Raw genomic sequence first — 21,730 nt, 5'->3', positions numbered from 1 at the left:
CCTATTTCAATAAACTATCAAAATCATTTAAGATCAGAAAATTTGAACACTGCACATTTAATGATATTATGGAATTGTGGGTCTGTGTGTGATAATATTGTGGTTATATTTTTAATGTCCTTAACTTTTAGCCAAACACTGAAATTTATAGATGAAGTGATGTGTCTGAAATTTGCTGGGGTGGGACCAAGGAATGGGTGGGGGTGTAAATGAAACAAGACTGACCATGAGCTGTTGAAACTGGATAAGTATGTGGGAGTTCAGTATCCTATTCTCTCCATTTTATTTTTAAAATATATTTTTATTGATTTCAGAGAGGAAGGGAGAGGGAGAGAGAGAGAAACATCAGTGATGAGAGTCATTGATCGGCTGCCTCCTGCATGCCCCCCCCCCCCCCCGCCCCGATCTGGAATCGAACCTCGATCTCCTGGATCCTAGGTCAGTGCTCAACCACTGAGCATCACTGGCCGGGCTCCCTATTTTTTATATATGTTTGAAATTTTCCACAATAAGCTTTAAAAGATGTTGAAGTTTTCAAAAGCAGTAGGAAAGTTCAATTTCTGACTTGTTTACAGTTTACGGTAATTAGCAAATTCACTTTATCAAATCTTGTATCTTTAAGGAGTACCTCTTAAAGTACAAACCACATTCCTGTTAACTTGTAATTATGTATATCCTTACTGTTTAATACTTTCTTATGTAAACACTACAATGTCATATCATTTAAATTCCTATGATGTTCTATAAAGTATTGTACACAATAATTATAAATCAACTCACCTAAGAGAGATCAGTACTTAACAGCAATACACCATCTAATAACTCAGTTCCAGACATAAAAGGTTATGCAAAAAAAGTTTTATTAAGTACAGTTTCATATTTAGAAGAACATTCAAAATTACAAATGTGATTGGGTCTTGAGGATACATAATTCTTAAAATACAAAAGTTATATATAGACATTAGAAACTCAGTCTCCAAAATACTCAATAAAGATGTTTGGGTGACACTTATAGAACTGACCTAGCAATTTTTTCTTCTCTTTGGCAGACAGTTTTGGGTCCTTATCAATAGTTTTTAATAAATTCAGTAGCTCATCCTTGGTTGTCTTCTGTATGTGGTCTGAATAATCACTTTGATCAATTCTCTGGCAAAAAGTATATCCTTAAATATTCAAAGTACAAAGTTCAGTTAATGAATCTATTCTTCAGATTTAACTATAAAAATCAAGCAATATTTTTATTTTTATATTTTTATTCCACATTTTGTAAAATGCACTGAAGATACTAAGCACTGCTGACTTTCTAACCCTGGTCAGGCTGCATTTGAGCATAAGGAGGCTCTTTGGTAAGTCTGAGGAGACTGTCTAAAGTTTAGTTGAAATTAACTACAACTACTTATAGCAAAACACTTTCAAATAAATAGTAGGGATTTATCTTTGGAAGACCATGAAAATAATATTTCTCAGATTACCTGTGTCTGTGTTTGGATCTCTTCCCTTCTGAATGGCCATGAGCTTAACACTGACAATTTTATGTAGAGTTCCAGGAATCTTAAAAAAAAAAAAGGGGGGGGGCGGATATTGGACATTATTCAAATGCGTTTTAATCTACATAAGCCCAAATTAACTACTTTCAGAGTTTTACCTTAAAAACATCTTTTTGATAATCCATTAAAAAGAGTACCAGAAGATCAGTTTTGCCTTTAGATAAATTTTTATTGTCAACAATAGCTTTTGAGAATATCCTTTTCACAGCCATCCGGTTGTCACACTATAAAAATAAAACAAAACATACCTAATGGCATATATTTAAAAGTTCAATATAAAAGGCAATGTTAAATAATAATAGCTATTATCCATTTCAGCATACTTGATGCCGATGATGGAATAATGTGACACGTGGGTCCTATAAGCATTAAGGATACTGACTACAATTAACATTTTACACAAAAGACTTACTTCTTTCTGTAATTTAAATTCAGAAGGATGTGCTGCAACAGCCATGAAATACAGTAGTCTTCTAAATTCTTCTCTATTTTGGGAATCCAGAAGCTTTAGAAAGAGCTGAGTAGCTTCTAATGCTATTTCAGTCTTCCCATTCACTTGAGCCAAAAGGAAAAAAAGTGCTTTTAATTTTGACCAAATATGACTATATTAAAGGGAACAGTATTCAAATTAAAGCTTAAGCTAAACAGTAAATTTACTCAAAACAATTTTCAAAAGCAAACCAAAAAGACTAGGATTTCCAATGAATGACCAATACCATCAAGGAAGCCGATTCTCAGATTGGCAACTAATACCCAAGTCCTTGTCAATATAATCATCTTAGGATGTTAAATCTAACTCGGCTTTATACATAAATTTCCAGCCTGTTTCAAACAATTCAGTACATTCTGAGGGCACACTATATGTACAGTACTGATGTTACCTGAGAAAAATAGGATTCTCTGAACCTGCCAATTTGTTTTCAACAGACCAGGTGAAACAGTCTGGCTCACTTGTAGAGGGACAAAGCAGAGTGCCTGCCATTTTGACGACTGAAGGGGAATGGTGGTGGTAATGGTGTTGCTGTCTAAAGAAGAGAACTGCTACTCTCTGTTCAATAAGCTTCCAGTGAATGAGAGCAACATTCTTCTGTGGCCACCAGAAGTTAGAGCTAACTTCAGAGCTATTTAGAACTTATAACTTTTTTTTTTATTCAGAGCTTATAACTTTCAGAGCCTCTTTCCAAATTATCCCTAGACGTTTTTGAAAAAAACATGCAATCCATATCCACTCCCAGCTTGAAGTTGTACCATTCTGATTAATTTTGAATTTTGAGGACAATTAACATTTTCTTGTTTCATCCAAAAGACAAATTCTAGTATCCAGTAAGATCTTACTTACCTAAGAGTTCTGCAATTCCATTATGAACATCACATAAGTGATTTAATAGAGGTTCCCTACTACTGTAATATTTGCCAATGGCATTAAAAAGAAGCTCTTTCACTAAGTCTATTCTATCTGGTTCTTCAGGAAAGTTTCTGCTTATGTCCACCACCATTTGGTCTGGAAGGTATTCCAAGCAATCAGTTGCTGCAGAGAGCCACTCATCTTCCCTATGGGAGGAAAAAAAGAAGTATTTTAAAAAGTGAAGAGTAACAAATAGACACACAATATCCAACTTAATAGCTATTCAAAGTTTGCCACCAGGGTAAATTTCTACACACTTAGATAAAGATATGTGTGATTCTTTTTAATATATAGCTAGGTCATGTATCACAGATTAAAAAGGTTGGCTTATTATATGTCTTCTTTTTCTTACTTTTTAAAAAAGTGAAAATGGAAGCTATCCAGAATAATACAGAGCTGAAAAGGACATCAAAATTCAAACTTTATTCACATTTACAGTGCAGGCACAGAAACTCTAAATTACTTGCTCAAGGTCCAAGGCAGGACTAGATCCCAGATCTGACTCCTAGACCACTATTTTTCTAATATAGTGTTCCTTCAGAGCTCTACATATGATCTGTCATCTCTCACTTTGGCTAGGAGAGAATAGAGGAAGATATGATAAGGTTTCAGAATAATTAAATATTTATTACCATTTCTAATAAAATACCAGCTGAGTAACAAGAGAAATGCTGTATATTTCAAGACATAAAATAACTTTTTTTGTTTGTTTATGTTTATTTTTGTTTAAAATATTACAGATACCCCTTTTTCTCCCCAATGACCCATTCCAACCCATCCCAAACCCCTTCCCAGTCTCTCTCCCCACCATTGTCCATGTCCTTGGGTTGTGCATATATGCATATAAATTCTTTGGTTAATCTCTCCCCCATAAAATGACTTTTAATATTTAATTTGTTAATATATAGAGATTTTAAAAATATTCCTGTACTCTGCTGCTATAGACTCAGGTTAACAACTAATCTACCACCCAGGTGCATTATGGTGGGCAGGTCACTTCACCTCTCTGGGCAAAGATGCAGCTAGATGATCTTTAAGGTTACTTCTAGCACAATTTCTGATTCTGTATTTAAATTTTAAGGTAATAATGTTTTCACGTTACGTTAGATTACAGAAATGTAATTAAAATTCCTGTAGAATAATAAACTTCCTATTATACATGCAGAGTTCAATAACTAGTAAGTTGGGATTAACTTTTTCACATAAGGTTTTAAGCTATCTTTAGACATTCAGCTGTTTATTAATAGTTCATTGGAACCCTAGCCAGTTTGGCTCAGTGGTTAGAGCATCAGCCCATGGACTGGAGGGTCCTGGGTTCAATTCTGGTCAAGGGCATATACCTTGGTTGCAGGCTGGATCCCTAGCCCTGGTTGGGGCACATGCGGGAGGCAACCAATTGATGTTTCTCTCACATTGATGATTTCTTTCTCTTTCTCTCTCCCTTCCGCTCTCTCTGAAAAGTAATGGAAAATATATCCTCTGGTGAGGATTAAAAAACCAATTAAAAAATAAAATAATAAAACAGTTCATTGGAATGTAGAGCTGGCGAAGTACTAAACATGTAAGTTGTATTTCTAACATTTCCATCTCTGTGCTAGAACACTATCTGCTAAGGCAAAATAATTAAAACTACAAGATTTTAACCTTTAATAATTTTATTTAGGAGAGGAGCTTCAAAGTTATAAGGAATATAGCACTCTTCCTTAAGGAAAAAAGAAATAATTCCCTTAGTTCTTGAAGTTAATTTAAGCCTTTAAACCTTAAGATTTATATTCAGGAGAATGGTAGTCAGAGGTGAGAACAAGAGTTACTTTCATTATATTTCTTTAATAAAACTAGTTAACTTAAAAATACATATTTAACACTATTCTAGAGGCATATAAAAGCATATGTGGAGCCCTGGCCAGGTAGCTCAGTTGGTTAGAGCATCATCCCAATACACCAAGGTTTCAGGTTTGATCCCTGGTCAGGGCACATATGAGAATCAACCAATGAATGCATAAATAAATGGAACAACAAACCTCTTTCTCTCCCCCTTCTTCTCTAAAATCAATAAATTAAAAAAAAATTTTTTTAAAGCATATGTGGTCAAAGGATTCTAAGAATTTGCCAAATCTGTTCATTTTTTCCAGGTTTTTTTGAAGACCAGATAGCCCTAAGAAACCAGACCTACATTTTAACAAAGATAAGAAGATGAAGCATAATCATTTTCTTCACTTGATGTACAAGTAAGTTATATGTGAAACAAAAATGAATATGAAAAATAATGAAATATAAACCTTTTTCTAATTTTGACGATGGTGATTTTGTTCTTTACTTTCTCAAATACTGATAATATCAACTTCCCATGCATATCTGATTCTATGGATAGAAGAATTAAAAAGGTTATCTTAAAACTAGCTATAATCACCCTACAAGCACACTCAAATTATTATATACATATATTTCCACATACTGAGAGTCACCGTAAGCTTTGAGAATCCCTCGATCCAGATAGTTACTGTTGTTGACCAAGTCAGGCTGCCTCTTAGGTTGAGGAACTTTAGGTAAAACTTCTTGCTGTTTGAGTAAGGAGTCAAGAAGTGGAAGGTCTACAAGTTGTAGTAGACGTGCAATTGTTTCTTCTTGCCATACTTCATTAATAACTACACAGGGAAAAAATGATGGGGTGAAAAGTAGCAATAGTTACTAAATGTTCACTGTAGTATTTGTCTAGGCAGGTCTAAGCTAGTAAATTTGTGGCACAAAAAAAAAAAAAAAAAAGAGACAAAGAGAAATAGTCAACTTTATGAGAAGTAGTTTCTTAAAACAATTCGAGATTTGTTTAAAGTGTAGGAGAACAGACTTTGGACAACAGGAATTCTTTTCATTCTTGTACTATAAAAAGCTATATGGCAGAGATAAGAAATCAAGTCATATAACATGTTAATAAGGACTTTGGAAGAAAGAATGATTCATTCAGTCTGAAAACTGGTTTGAAACCCTTGGTTGCAGATTATTCCATCAGGGTTTCCACCCCAAGGATGGGGGAGGGAAGGTGGAAATCAGTCATTAAACTCTATTCCACTGCTACTGACAAGGCAGAACATAAGAATTCTGTTACTATTTTAATGTAACTTTCAAATTTTTATTTAAACTAATAAAATCTTAGGGAAAAAATATCTGAGGGCATATTTTAAATAAAAATTTGCATGCAAAACATTTCAGATTTGAACCTCTGCCAGCTGATAGGACAAAAGTCAGTGTTCAAGAATTGCAACACTGATCTATTTGTTAAAGATAATAGACCTCTGTTAAAACTTAATATAAACAGTTTTAATACACAGTGTGCTCTTTCTTTGTGCTTTGAATATTTAAATTCTAAAAAGGTTACGATTGAAACATTTTTAAATAACTTTATTTGAAGTTAATCTTCTGTTTCTTACTTGTACCCTCTTTAGCTTACCTTGTGGAGACAAAGTTGCAGATACATTTACATGAGGGGAGTTAGCAGGCTTTAAACTCAGATTTTCCCACAGATCCTCTAAACTTGCCGATTTGATATCAGATGACTTAAATAATGCATCTGTATACCTAAAATGAATTTATTTCATAAATTCATGTTTATTAGTAAGCCCACAGAAATATTTCAGTATGCGAGAGCCAAGAGTTTCTAGAAAGTTTCTGTGTTTCAGAGCAAAACCACAACAAATGCACCCTAGTCTGTGTGACTCAGTGGTTAGAGTGTCAGCCCACATACCGAAGGGCTGTGGGTTCGATTCCTGGTCAAGGGCACGTACCTGGGTTGCAGGTTTGCTCCCCACCCCTGGTCAGGGCTCGTGCAAGAGGCAACCAGTCAATGTGACTATCTCACATCAATGGTTCTCTCTCTCTCCCCCTTCCTCCCTACCTTCTACTTTCTCTGAAAAGCAATGGAAAAAATATCCTCAGGCAAGGATTAACAAAACAAAACTAAAACAAAAAAACCCACAACAATGCAAATTCTAAGAATAGAATAAAAAGCAAAATCCCACCTTTTTTATCAAGCCTAAATATACATACTCTAAATTCCCCTTTGAACATTTATATTTAAGTAATTCAATGATTAAAATTTTAGTCTGAATTTTAAAACAAACTTCATTATGCTTAATGTTTTTATCAGTTACCTCTATTTCTGGGGCATTCTTTGATAGACAGTGCTAATCATTTTCCAAATGCAGATCTACAATCCTTTGTCCACAATTCTGAAACCCAGAAAGCTTAGAAAAAATCTTAAGTTTACTCAGAACTCATATGACAAAACCTCTCTTGAGACTATCATAGCTTTTATTTATCACAGTTAGTATGAGTATTTTGCTTACCGAAAAAATATTAATAGGTTGACTGCTAGATGCTGTACTAGACCTCTAGGGGTATTATCTAATATATATGTATAAAATACTCCTCTAAAATCTCCAAAGCTCCAAACTATTAGACCCATCAGTCAGGAACCAGGGGTTTCAGATAAAGCCTGTGGACCTGTATCTGGAAAGTGCTGACTGTGCCCTACCTTATCCTCATATTTCCTTCCTACATATAGCGGTAAATTTTTATGTTTTAAATATAAGAATTTTTAAATATTTGAAAGTCAGTACACTAAAACTCTGACTTGTGTCAGTTCTGAATTATAAGAGCTTCAGTTACCTTGACACAGTTTAGCTGAGGGGAATAAAAGGGAAAAGGTTTTTTTATAACAAATAACTCGGTTCATTATGCACTCCTCACCTACATTCACTTCAATCACTGGGCTGTACAGTCTGTCCCATGTTCTCCCTTAAATGACCCCCTCCTCTTCACCACGCTGCTTGCCTCACCCTCACGTGTAGGCGGCGACACTGCAAAAGATTCCGAGCTAGCTCTCCCTATCAGGCTGACCACACAGCTGCAGGGCGTCCTTTCTAAAATGCAGTCTCATCTTTCTGTGGCCTCTCCAAACGTATGATCAAGCACAAACTCCTTCATGGGTCATGTGCATTCTGGCTCCCACATGCTGCCATTTTGTGGAGTTTAGTGATACCCTACCTGCCTGCCCTCACCTTCTCTGCTCTCATACCGCTCTGTATAAACTCTCTAACATTTTTTACACTATAATTGTAACCTGAAGCAGAAAAATCAAAGTTTGTTGATTGTTCATATTTTATATTTAGCAGAAACAAACAAGAATTCTAAGAGATACTGAAAAAACAAAAGGTAACTCTATCAAATTTATCCACAGATTCAGATTTTTGCCTAATTTGCTAATTCAAAAGGAACATAAAGCCAGTGAGCATCTCATTAAAAAGTAGACAAAATCCTGCCAATATCCCATGATGATCTTACATTATATACTAACCTGGAAGGTGAATGTAGTTTATTCTCTTTGCCAAATTGACTGTCTTGGTTGGGTATTGTTGTGAATCTATAAAGGCTGCAACTACTATCTTCAAACATAGGTTTTTTGTCTTTTCTAAAGACTTTGGTTGGAACTGCTTCAAATACTTTGTAGTCCATAAGTGCTTGACACACTCTTACCACTTTGGCCCGAGGAATATCTACATCACCAAAATATTTATTCTGAATTAGGTGAGAAAAAATGACATCAACTGCTTCCGAACCAACAAAGCAGTCATTATGTCTTTTTAAGTGGTGCCTTCGTTTTTTCACCTCCACTTGTGTTTGAAGAGTGTTTATAATGCTGCTCCATACATATGTGGCTCCAAATGGTTTCTGGGCCACACTGAAACCTGGAATGGAAAAAATCAGAGTAGCTTTATTCATTTGTGATAAGGTCTAAGCAATCCTTAAGCAAAGAGTGGCGCCTGGCCGGGCATGGCTCAGCGGTTGAGCGTCGACCTAGGATCCAGGCAATTGGGGTTCGATTCCCGGTCAGGGCACATGCCCGGGTTGCGCAGGCTAGGCAGCCGATCAATGACTCATCATTGATGTTTCTGCCTCTCTCTCTCCCTCTCCTTTCCTTTCTCTGAAATCAATAAAGATATATTTAAAAAAAAAAAAAAGCAAAGAGTGGCAATTTCCCAAGTTATTAATAAGGAATAATTATGGGGTCAGCTTGTTACTGAAATATTAAGTTATTAGTAACAAGTCATTAAAAAATGTAGTGCCTACTATATGCTAAACACTGTCCTATCTACTAGGATACAACAGTGAGCAAAATAAAGTCCTTGTTCTCATAGCCATACTTTATGGGGAGGTACAGATAATACAAATGTGTTAAATCAATTCTAAGACGAAAACTAAAGCTAGGTAAGGAAGAGAAGGCTATTTTAGATGGACGTCAGGAAACAGCTCTCTAACAATGTGATATCTGAGCAGAAGACTGAGTTTCTGGGAGCCATTTAAAAACCAGGAAGCAAGCTGTGCAGATATCTGGGGGAAGAGCAGAGAGAACAGAGAGAGCAAAGGCCTTGAGAAGAGGAAGAGGGCCAGCATGGCCTGAGTGGGTGACCAAGGGAGAGAACAGTAGGAAGTGAGATCAGAGAGGAGTGGAGGTAAGAGTTTGCAGATCAAGTAGGACCTTATGGCAGTTACCAGTTATGTGCAAGGAACTCTATTAAGGGCCTTGCATAAATGATCTAGTCTTCATAGCAACCTTATGAGGGAGATACCTCTTTTTGAAAGATGGAAAACATTTACAGAGGATAAGTGTAATTCCAGACATTATAAGAGATGGTACTGGGATTTGGCTCATGTCCTATATAATTTTAAAGCATTTATCAAACTTCCTTTATTTTTAGGATATTTTAACAGAGAAGTTGAAAACTTCCCTTAAGGGAGTTTAAAAAGGAAAACAATATGCATCAGTACAACAGTAAGGAATATGGAGAATTATAATTGAAACTACTACTGGAAATTACCTTCCTGCCTTCTTAGATAAAACAGAATATATAAGGTGAAAGCAAAGATAAGTTCCTGAAGGATATTAAAATTCCACTTAATGCACTAGAGTCATAAATTTTAAGTGGGTCATTTGGAATTCATCTTTTGTGTTGCAATTAATATAATGAGTGTAGTGAACCATTACACTATAATTTTGTAGCTACTAGCAATGTTAACTTTTTTTTTTTTAATATATCTTTATTGATTTCAGAGAGAGGAAAGGAGAGGGAGAGAGAGAGACAGAAACATCAATGATGAGAGAGTCACTGATCAAGCCCACAACCGGGCATGTGCCCTGACCGGGAATCAAACCCTGATCGCCTGGATCCCAGGTCGACTCTCAACTGCTGAGCCACGCCTGGCCAGGCATTGTTAACATCTTTACTATGAAAATTTACTGGCATACACATATACATAAAGCCCTTTACTGTTTATTTGTAGGTTTCCAATACCAAAAGCTGATGGGCAATTTACTATCTAGTCATTATTATGGTGTTATTTTAAAATAATCATTAATTGTTTTTAATTATCAAAATTCTATTTTAAAATTCAAGATACTTCATAATCTATTAATAAACAAAGAAGGGGAAAAAATGATGCCAGTTTTCCAAATATCATGTGAGCAGTTTTAAGAATGAAATTATAGAGAATCAACTAGATAAATCTAACTGGAACTAGATTTACTACTGGTACACTATTTAGTCTCTACTGAATAGAGCCAGAATCAGGCATTTGATGGAATTTCAAAATAGGTCCAGAACTCAGGAACAGCTGTACTGTTTCCAGTCACAATGACTAAACAGAAGGAGTGTTAGCCATTACTATGCTTAACTTCCTAAACTACCAGAGATTATAGTGAAGATTTAAATGAACTTAATGTCTGCTCTTTAGTCTTTTTCATATCTTCATTGTATTATTAATAGCTAACATTTAGTATTCACAGTATGACAAACTCTGCCTTCTCCCATTTAATCCTGAAAAACTCCTCTGAAATAGTTATTAATACCCTATTTTGAGGCAATTAAGGCTCAGTGAATTAAACAAACTTGCCCTGTTTCATAGGTAGTAAATATATACTAGCTTTTCCTAGTACTTAAATATAAATATACTAGAGCAAGCCACCAATCACTATCATCCCAATACATTCAAGTAAAAAAGTAAGCCACCAGAGAGTTTTAGCATTAACTTTCATTGAAGAATTTGATTAAGTGAAAGAGCTTTAAGTGAGCCAGTGAGATCAAAAGAAACAAAATACCCAACTTTAAGATTTGTGAATCCTTAATCAAGCTATGTGAACCCTTAACTACTATTAACTTAGTAGTTAATACTCCTAAAACAAGGCAGGATGTCATAAATTCTATAATATATACTATTTACAGTACACAGGGGTAAGACAGGAAAGGAAAATAAGCCAGATTCAATCTTGTAGAGATTAGATTGCCTTTTAAGTACCAGTGAAACAGACTTCTGGGTTAGTGATAATATTAATGGCGAAACACGTAAGTCAGCTGAGCTACAAGTAGGTTGGCACACAAACCCTGAAAGATAAGGCTGAGTCACTTATTAATTTGAGATCAATAAGACAAATGAAGTAGGTGAGAGGGAGGGATACACAGCCTCAGCGACATGGAAAAGGCTAATCTGCACGTGGGAATTTAAAGGTAAAGGATAAATTTCCCTGTTAACTTGCTTGAATATGGGAAGTCAGGAAGTTTTGCAGGTTGGATAACACAGCATAAAAGATTAAAGAACAGGTTAGAGCAGGATAGCAGGCACCTGTGAGCCACACAGTGTTTCCAGAGTCCTCCAGGCATTATATAATTCAGCCCTTTCAGGTCCCCTCTGTTCTCACTGACCATTAATTCCCAGCCATTGCACCCTGAATATTTCCCCTCAAGCATTGCCACCCACAGGCCTAAACTAGCTCATGTTCGTACAGATACTTTAATACATAATATACCCTTGACCTAACAAGTAAATGTGCCAAAACCCACACCAGGATAACCTGTTTTTTTAATGCCGACTTCACCAGTTGAACACAGATCCCCCACATGCTGGTTTAAAATTTATTTATCACCATCTAATGGCTGAAATGAATATTGGTATAGCAGAACATGTCCAGTAAGATGAATTATTGTGATTTCTAAACAGGATTCAAGAGATCAGAAGTATATAATGAATGCTTTGTAAGCCAAGCAACCAGAATTGAAGCTTCAGCTTGTCCTCAAACATCACTTGCATATGAGCTGGAAAATTCTTTAAAATTTATCACTGTTTACATCTTGATGCTTCCTTATTTACATTTGGTCAAGTGTGCTCTAAAATCATCATGACCAAAGAATCAAAGAGTCTTCAGACCAGCTGTGATCAACCTGTATAAGAGATTTACCTCTAGGTTGGTTTCTTCATTTCATGCTACAAGAGTTGAACGCTATGTTTAATGCTGACTTCAGGCCTAAACTACTGATTATAGGATTTCAGAGACTGAAATTATACCTTTCCAGTTAGATATAGATATTGAACACCAGATACAATATAGTAAGAAATGAAGCATATGAAAAATTTGACCTTATCAGATAAAAAGCATTTTGGAAAGTGGCCTAACAAGAAACTCAGAAATTGTTTTAAACCAGATCTGTAACATATTATACACGTTTTTAAGTACTACATAAGTCTAGGCTAGTTAACATTCATTTTTCAAGCAGTGTTATCTTTATTTGCTTGAAAACGATAGCTGTTTTTCAAAAAAAAAGACCTGCCCTTTTATGTATTAGAAGTCTACCAAAAAGTTACCAATAATAAAAAAGTTAAACTTCTATTATTGAGCTCTGATATATATTTGTAATATAATAAATAACCATCTTTGCTTCTAAAAATGCACACTAAATAATCAAGCTGTTACCATAATAGTTCCCTAAAAATCAAGTCATGAGGCAGACATGTCAGGAAATTACACTTACTCAAGAGTGACAAAGGGATAACCAGCACTGACTATGATCTGTGCAGTCAGCATCAACTATGGTCCTACTGTGAAAACCTATTTAAGGGCTAAAACACATAATAATTTTGAATAGTAAGATTATATTAACTCCTTAGAAGATCAATATACACATTATAAAATTGGATCCCATGGCCCTGGCCAGCTAGCTCAGTTGGTTAGAGCATTGTTCTAATATGCCAAGGTTGCAGGTCAGATCCCTGGTCAGGGCACATACAAGAAGCAACCAATGAATACAAGGAACAGACTGAGAAATGTCAGAGGGGAGGTGGGTGGGAGGACTGGATAAAGGAAGGTGAAGGGATTAGCTAAAGAACATACAGGCATAGCTCATGGACACAGACAATAGTGTGGTCAGGGCTAAGGGAGGTGGGCAAAGGAGGGGGACATCTGCAGTAGTGTCAACAATAAAAATTATAAATTAAAGAGAAAAAAAAGAAGCCCTGGCCAGTGTGGCTCAGTTGGTTGGTGCATCACCCAGTATACCAAAAGGTGGTGGGTTTGATTCCTGGTTGGGGTGCATGTGGTGTGGGGGCGGCGCCAATTGATGTTTCTCTCTCACATTGATGTTTCTCTCTCTCTCCCCTTCCTCTCTAAAATCAATTTTTAAAAAAGATGCAACCAATGAATGCATAAATAAGTAGAACAACAGATCGATATTTCTCTTTCCCTTCCTCTCTCTCAATCAATCAATAAATAAAATTGGATTCCAATGTAATATAAACATACATACATAATGACTAAAATATGCTAAAAATGAACATGTAAGAATTTTATTTTCATTTTCAGACATTAAACTGCCCCCCTCCCCTCCAAAAAACTCAGATAGCTCATGGTAGGCAGTTTCTACAAAAATTGAACAATGAGCTAGTGCCTTATTTCTTTCAAATTTCCTTATAGTTTACAGAGATTCAAATTATTTAAATGCCTTATGGAGTGCTTCACATAATACAGTTGGTTATTCAGTACTTGTTAGTTGTAAATTATTACCAACTACTAAAAAATTTTAAAGAAGGTTTAACACAGTGGTTCACAGTGGGTGATTTTACTCCCCACTAGACATTTGACAATGTCTAGAGACATTTTTGTGTCACAAGCTGAGGAGAGGGGATGCTACTGGCACCTAGTGGGTTGAGGGTCCAGGGATGCTGCTAAACATCCAATAATGCACAGGGCCAGCCCCCAAAACAAAGCAAATGCCAAAGTTCAAAAACCTTTGGTTGATCAAATACTGTTCAGACATGGAAGCTTGTGTTAATACAGTAGGCACAGTGCTAATTTCTGTGAATACAAAATATAAAACAAAAGCATGGGTTTTGGAGTCCCAGAGACCTGGTCCTATTCTTAGCGCCATCATTTACTAATAATGCAATCTTGGGAAAACTACCCAACTTTTTTTGTTTCAAAACAGAGCTAATTACACTTCTCTCAGTCACTGTGAGGATCATATGAGACAATATATGTAAAGTGGCTAGCACAGTACCCAGCAATTAACAGAAAACAAAGGGGGAAACTGTCACAATTAGAAGAGCCTAATGAGACATGGACTCAATGTAATGGAATATCCTAGATGGTATTCTGGAATAGAAAAAAAGACAGTAGGCAAAAACTGAGGAAGTCTAAGTAAAGTGTGGGCTTAGTTAATAATAATGTATCAGTATTGGTTCATTGTGACAAATGTACTATACTAATAAGGGAAACTGAGTGAAGGGCATATGGGAACTCTTTGTACTAACTTCATGACTTTTTTGTAAATCTAAATCTATTCTAAAATTTTAAAGATTTATCTAAGAATCCTCTAATTAAAACATTTACACACACACACACACACAAAGTAAAAAGAAAGGTGAGGGTATCTTTCTTCTTCCTTTCTCTGAACTAAGAGGACAGTCTCTACCCTCAAAGAGTCTGCCCTTTCTTTACCTATTCATACCACCTTGATGATGATGTCAAGCTCTGAACAGTATTCAGTTAAATAAAGGCCACTAGCAGATGCAAAGACAAGATGTGATACATGCCAGAGGATTTAACTCTTCATCAGAAAATAATATAAAAATCCTAAATCATTTAAGATTTAATTAAGAGAATTTTATTTAAGGATTTTTTTATATGAGGTTTTAAAACATTATTTACAGAATTGTCAAGACAAAGGAAAAGGACTTCATTTATTGGATACTAACCAAAACCTGACAATAGATAAAGGTAGAGAACTGTGTTTGGGGTGTTAAAACTAGACAGCTGTGACTGAATGGGAAAAAGTTCCTGTACAGTGATTCCAATATTACAAAACTTTTATTGCATGTTGGTTTGGTAGTCCAAAGTTTGGTTTCCTTTTATGTGGTATTAGAGCTGTCATGCTGAAGACTGAGATTACCTCTGAAAAGAAGGTTTCAGGCAGGTAAGTATGTAAAATAAATCTCTACTAATAAGGACAATTTAAAAATATGTTAAGAGAACTATCAACAAAAGTAGGCAGTGGTCACTGCTTTAATTCATACAGATTAATGAGAGAGCATATGGGAAGTACTTTGAGCTCCCTGGAAAAGTGACACCAGGTGAATTCAAAGAATTAAGTTACAGTATAAAGGGATAACAGGATAACATACCACTTTCTTTTTTGTCTATAATAAAAGACAAATATCTTCTAAGTACTTGCTGAAAGTTAACACACAGACTTTATTTCTACATAAATCAGGTCCCTGGTCATTCCAGCCCCTTTAAGGTATGGAGAAGTTACTAATCGGTAGAAAAACGTACAAGCTGTTTGCCAGAGCACACAGAAAGGGAATGGCAAGGAACCAGGAACAGAGGCTCCTATTACTGTGCTCCCTGGGACTGTGACAAGCCAACTAAAGGGTGGAAGAGGGATTAACAAATGCCAACAGGTTAGGGCTCTGACTGCAGCAAGCAAAACAAATGAGAAAAGGCAGTGGGCCCTTTTCTACCCACTGCACCTGGTGTGCAGAGAATAGTGGTCTTTTCCTTGGGTTCAAATCCGCTAAGCAGAACTTTAACTCTCCTGTCTGAGTGTCATCTACTTAATTTTGAAAACATATTCCCTTACAACATCCAAGAACCAGTTCACAGGTGCCCAAAGCCTAGAATTGGTATTTCAGTTGTTGGAGAAGACAGGATTCTATATTTTTAGTCATGTAAAATTTGGGGATTTCTTTCACTCAGAACGTGAGCCTAAAGTTTTCTCATGATTATTTCCAATATCATTTGATTTTAAATCCTCAAATGATGAAGTATTTTCCTTCGGTTCACAATGTAAAACAAGGAGAAATTCTGAATCTGGGTAACATGTACTTCGCTGAATCCTTTAAATTGGATCAGAATAGGTCAATATTACAATTGTTCTTAGAAAAGTACAGATGAAAAGTAGTTCTTTATCACAATTTATTAGCTTTTGAAGATTAAAAGGAGCATTACTAATTATAAGTCAAATACAAGACTGGAGCTACCGAGATGACCCGTTTGATCTAAGTCAATTCACTGACCACTGTCACCTGCTCAACATTTTACAGATGAAAGGCTTTTTGTCAGGGAGCCAATTCCTATAACACCCCACACTGCAGCTTCAGAAAGGAGAAAAAGTTGTAACCTATCTAACGGGAGAAAAAGCCGAGTGTTATCTGGATATCTTAACTATATTTACTGAGTTATAGATACTCTAGAATCGGAATTTTATAACTGATCATCCGATCCCGTTCATTTGGACATTTAAAGAAACCAAGATACTAAGCAAATTGCCCCCAAAGATATGATTAAGCTGGTGGCAGAATTCACCAACGTCTATCCTAATGTCATGTAACCATTAAAGTCAAAAACTTCTATTCACTGAAATATTACTTATCCAGAAAGTGTATCCCGCGCGAGAGCGGCAGCCTCCGCTCACCAGCCCGCCGGGGGACCGCCCGCTCTGCGACAGGGCCCGCGGCACCTACCAGGGGGCCTCTGCGCCGGGCCGTGGAGAGCGGAGACGTTCAGCGCCGCAGCCTTCTCCCGCACCGTGGCCATAGCCGTGGCTCGCGGGACACAGCTCCTCCGGCCGCTGCGCGGTGAAGTGGGAGCCCGCCGCCGCCTGTTAACCGGTCCGGGACGGGACGGGGCGGGGCTCCCGCCAGGCCCCGCCCCCGACCGAGGACTGGGCCGCCCCGCGCCGCGGGTCACGTGCCCGCCGAGGAGGCGAGTAGCCGCGGGCGCGCACGAGAGGAGACGGTGCGGACCCCGCCCTCGAGGACGACGCGGCCGGTCGCCGACGCGGAGACGGCCAGGTAGACAGCGGTGCGGCGCGTGGGGCCGCGAGTGCGCGCGGGCGCTGCGCAGGCAGTGGGGCGAGCCCGCAGGCTCTGGCCGCCGGGCGCCGCCCGCGTTCCCTCGTGGACGAGCCCTGGGCCCCCGCGGCTGACTCAGTGCCGCGCCTCAGCGCTCGCCCGGGACGCGGCGGTAGTCCTAGCTCCGCTTCACGGTGTTCTTTATGAAGATGCCACGGACTGATGTGCAGCATTTTAGTAGCTGGGTCTGGAACATGAGTGCTTAAAATTGTGTCATGGTGACAAGAGCATCTAGGGTTTCACACACTGGCTCGCTGTAAAGAACAAACTAACCTTTATCTGGCCCAGGGGAGCCGCGTCTGGAGGCCGCCACCCGGAGGGCGTCTGGCCGGCCGGAGGGTGCTGCCTCCCAGGTATCTGGTCAGGTGGGTAGGGACGGAGTTTGCTACGGAGACGGAGCGAAAGCGAGGAAAAGGGGAGGGAGGACTGTCAGTGGGCAGTTGAAACCAGGGAATCCAGGGCTCCGTTGGGGTACGTCTGAAAGGATGAGTGATCTAAGAGAACAGTAATTCAGTGGCCAGGTATTTGCCCATTTTTTTGAAATTTGAGAGTTTTGCAATTATTTTAAACCCTTGGTACATATATAAGAAATGTCTTCTTGGAAGGAGGATGCCTGTGTGATCAGGTTATAAATTAGGATGGTATTTAAGTGGGAGTTCACTGCTTCGCTTATTGGAAGCAGCTCTACACGTGGTGGTTTCGGAGCATACATACTAAGAAGCTATGACCCAGGGGCCTGAGTCTAATGGGCAAGGGCTCTTCCTAAGATTTAGTAGATTGCCAACGGCTTAGCCCTTTTTTAAATATGCTCTCTCCCCCTGGTGGTTGTAAAACCTGGCCTCACTTACCCTAAAGGAATTTTCTTTGTATTTCTCTATTGGTTACTGCTCACAGATAAGATACAATTTAGGACCAGTTTCCAGCACACAGTAGGCCTGTTATCTTTAGTCTGCCCCATGTTACATAACTGCATGAACACACAAGTCCATCCTCACTACTTGGGAGAAGAAAATAGCTCATCCTATTTCTGAAAACCAGTTTTTACAAACCAATATTGTGTCTTTTGAAAAGGTTGGTTACTTCAGTGACCATTTTGATAATTTATATCACCTATCAAAGAATTTTTACCAGCTTGTGCTATATCTAGCTCACCTGAAATGCTGTATTTCCTCTTCTCTACCTAACTATATGTACCCCAGAGGCCTAGCTCAAATCCCACTTTCTTCACTGGACATATATTTCCGGATTACCCTGATAGATTTCTTCTCTGACCATTGATGGCACTTACCAAGTACCTTACTATTTGGCCTCCTACCTCCTTGTATAGATAGATACTACCTAATTATTTCAGCAAACACATCTTGATTATCTAACAAGATTGGAGAATTGTCCAGGGCAAGAAGCATATTTTAACCTTACAGATTTTTTTCAGTATATATAGTGTTGGGCACAGAGTAGATGTCTTGATTGTCCTCATCAAAATACAGAGCTTTAAAAAACTATCAGCTTCATACTTTTTAAAGTTGAATGGTTAGGAACCTCTTTTAAAAGAAACTCATAAAAAATTCCTCTCATCTCTAGCAAGTATTACATTCAGGCAGTTTATGACATGAAGGAAAATTCCTCCCTTGCTGACCAACCCAGGATATTGCTGCAAAGCCTTCAGCCTCCCTCCCCCAACCCCCACCCCGTACTATGAGACTCTCAGTAAGCATGTACCCAGCTGGTAATTTTTGCAAGTTTTTTTCTCTTAGAATGCTTTAAAATTACTTTTATTAGTTATCTCAAATAAGTGTGGCAAGTCAGTATTATGTTTAACACATGGGAAAACTTCACTTGATCTAAATTTGTCTGAGCCAATCAAGAGGTAGGAAACAGAACAGAAAGTTTATGTTTCACTAATCTGTTCTGGTGCAATCCTGAATTTAAAAATTATAAACAAACAAACAAAACACACACCAAAAAAACCCAACCAACACCTCTGGTTTCTCTAGCAATGTAAACCAATGATAAGTAAAAATCTTTTCGCAATTAAAAGAATTTTATTAAGGTGGTAATCTGCCATCTTGTCACTATTAAAACATTGAAAATATAATTTTTAAATTTCCACTTCACATTTAGGCTAATCACATTTCAGGTTCATATCTTAACCAAGGTTCACCCTACCAAAATTTGTTGTAGTAGACTATTTTCATTTAAGAAATTTATGAAATTTCTCATATTCATTCTCATTTTTTGAAGGGACCAAGTGGTGTGGAAAATGAGAAGGAGGGCACTGAAAAGAGAAAGGAATTAAAACTTATTTTCTGAAAAGGATCTGATACATAATTGATAAATTTCATGTGAAGTGATAAGTAAGTTACCTTTCCCAGAGGTATTTCCATTTTTAAAAAATATATATGTTTCTATTGATTTCAGAGAGAGGAAGAGAGAGGGAGAGAAACATCAGTGAAGAGAGAGAGTCATTTATTGGATGTTGCCTGCTGGGGATCAATCCTGCAACTTGGGATTGTGCCCTGACCAGAACTGAACCATTACCTCCTGGTTCATAGGTCGATGCTCAGCCACTGAGCAACACAGGCCAGCCTGGTTCTTTCTATTTTAATCTTAATTTTTAAAGAAATTTTGAGCAATAGTACATTACACGATGAACATATCTGGGGAACAAAGAAGGCCTTGGTATGAGCCAGCCTTGAGGCTGACCTTTTAAAATGATTGGATACTATAAGGGAAAAGTTTATAATTTCTTTCTCTATATATTTTTTAAATTTTTGTTTATTTATTTAGGCTATTTCAAAGTCTTAAAGATTAAGTATACACCATGCTGAAAATATGCTCTTCTGTCATTTAAAAAGATCTTTTTCTAGAAATAGTTTATTTTGTATAGATTAATGTCCATTCAAATGAGTGTGTTTCAACAGTTTTGGATCCATCTGTACATAATTTAGAAGAAAAAATTTATATTTTTAGATTTTCATGTCCTTATAATGGCCTTTTAGAAGCTACCAAAGACCTTGGGTGTATGAGGACTTCAAATATACTCTAAAAATTACATTCTAAATTTTTTTAAACTGATAATGGCTTTTACCATTATGTGCTTTTTATTTATTTTTTAAAAATATATTTTTATTGATTTTAGAGAGAGAGGAAGGGAGAGGGAGGGAAAGAGAGAAAAACATCAATTGGTTGCCTTCCGTACATGCCCTGACCAGGGACCAAACCTGCAAACCAGGTATGTGCCCGGGAATTGAACCAGCATCCTTTCAGTGCACAGGATGGCTCTAAACCAACTGAGCCATCCGGCCAGGCCCATTATGTGCTTTTTAAAAACACAAATTCCTGTCCACCACTGCACATTTTTATTTCCTGCTTCTGGGGTGGTGTACCTGAGAATCTCCATAATTTTTTTAAATTATGGTAAAATACACAAATATTCATCATTTTTAATATGTACCATTCATAATTATAATGCAGAATGTCAGAGAACCACATTTTGAGAAATACAGCTCATAAAGTTTCCTCTTACCTGGTAGGACTTTTTTCATAGATTATAAGTTCCAAGACAACAGGAATTTTTGTGTTTTTACTGTTGTATCCTCAGCCCTTAGTTCAGAAGCTGGTTCATAGTGGGCTCTCAATTTTTATGAATGCCTAAAAAACTAAAATATTTCAGGTGCAGTAAGTATCAAGCAAAAAATAATTCCAAATATACAATTTTCTGTATTCATAGTATACTTCATATAGTGGTATGCTCTACATTTTTTTTAAAAAAAGCAGAACACTTTTAATGTTAACATCTGTACAATTTTACTTGTATATTAAAATCATAGAAAACCAATGAATAAATTAGTATTAATAATGAATTGCCCTTCATGTGATTTCAAATACAGGACTTTTAAAGTTTTCATATTAGTTGAAGTCTATAAGTGCTATGAAAGAATTAGAATAAATTATGTTTACCATAAGTATTTTGTGAAAATATTCCAGTTATTCACAGTCCACCCCCTTTATTCTTTATATAAGCCATAAGTCAACAATCACCCTTTCTCATGGAGTAGTGAAGTATGAAACGGTTGTTTTACTCTTTCATTCTATACAAGTTTCAGTTAATTAAAAATTGATATATATCATGACCAATATATACAAAACAATGTCTGTAGTAAAGTTGTATGACTATTTGGGGCTGGTAAACTAATAAATAAACTATGACACTTGTTGTCATAACTTTATTGAGGTCCCCAGGCTTGGCTTAGGGTGACAGTTTTCTCTTTTACTAAATGGAATTTCTCCCCCCACCCAAAATGGATATAGCTTTATTATTTTTTTTCTGAAGCAATGTGTGCAAAGTCTAAGAAATTACCACTGAATATTTAAAGGTACAAAAATTTTCAAATTTATAAACAATTTTTCTAATTAAAGAATTCAAGTTACTATTCATATATTACCCAAGTCAACATCCAGTCAAGAATAGTATTTGCTGATAGCTAAAAAATATACAGCTGAGCACTTGCCTTCCAGAACATGACACTGAATATCTCTCTGTCTCACT

General features: G+C 36.9%; 1 protein-coding gene across 2 annotated transcripts; it reads right to left on the bottom strand.

Moving 5' to 3' along the window:
* Positions 1-849: 849 nt before the first annotated feature.
* DEPDC7 (DEP domain containing 7) lies at positions 850-20,811 on the bottom strand. 2 transcript variants are annotated; one of them, XM_016206191.2, is made up of 9 exons: positions 20,708-20,811; positions 8,303-8,693; positions 6,398-6,525; positions 5,408-5,597; positions 2,887-3,098; positions 1,960-2,102; positions 1,646-1,771; positions 1,473-1,551; positions 850-1,163 (listed from the first exon to the last, which is right to left on the bottom strand). In XM_016206191.2, exons 1-9 carry the CDS (start codon positions 20,724-20,726, stop codon positions 970-972), a joined length of 1,482 nt encoding a protein of 493 aa, XP_016061677.2. In that variant the 5' UTR covers positions 20,727-20,811; the 3' UTR covers positions 850-969. The 2 variants fall into 2 exon arrangements, with proteins under 2 accessions (XP_016061677.2, XP_016061676.2); XM_016206190.2 differs by lacking the exon at positions 20,708-20,811 and having other exon boundaries at positions 8,303-8,803.
* Between the last annotated feature and the right edge of the window lie 919 nt (positions 20,812-21,730).

The sequence above is a fragment of the Miniopterus natalensis genome, chromosome 11 (genome assembly GCF_054644295.1).
Source record: "Miniopterus natalensis isolate mMinNat1 chromosome 11, mMinNat1.hap1, whole genome shotgun sequence".
NCBI lineage: Eukaryota > Metazoa > Chordata > Mammalia > Chiroptera > Miniopteridae > Miniopterus > Miniopterus natalensis.
Note: the sequence above shows the minus strand (reverse complement) of the source record. Positions and strands in the feature narration are given on the sequence as shown.

What these genes read in the sequence shown, in the direction of transcription:
- DEPDC7 (XM_016206190.2), bottom strand. Translation starts at nt 8,727, where the DNA reads ATGAATAAAGCTACTCTGATTTTTTCCATTCCAGGTTTCAGTGTGGCC. An exon ending in TGCAACTTTGTCTCCACAAG is followed by an intron (nt 5,598 to 6,397) that starts GTAAGCTAAAGA and finishes TTCCCTGTGTAG; the next exon opens with TTATTAATGAAGTATGGCAA. An exon ending in AGATCCAAACACAGACACAG is followed by an intron (nt 1,164 to 1,472) that starts GTAATCTGAGAA and finishes TGAATATTTAAG; the next exon opens with GATATACTTTTTGCCAGAGA.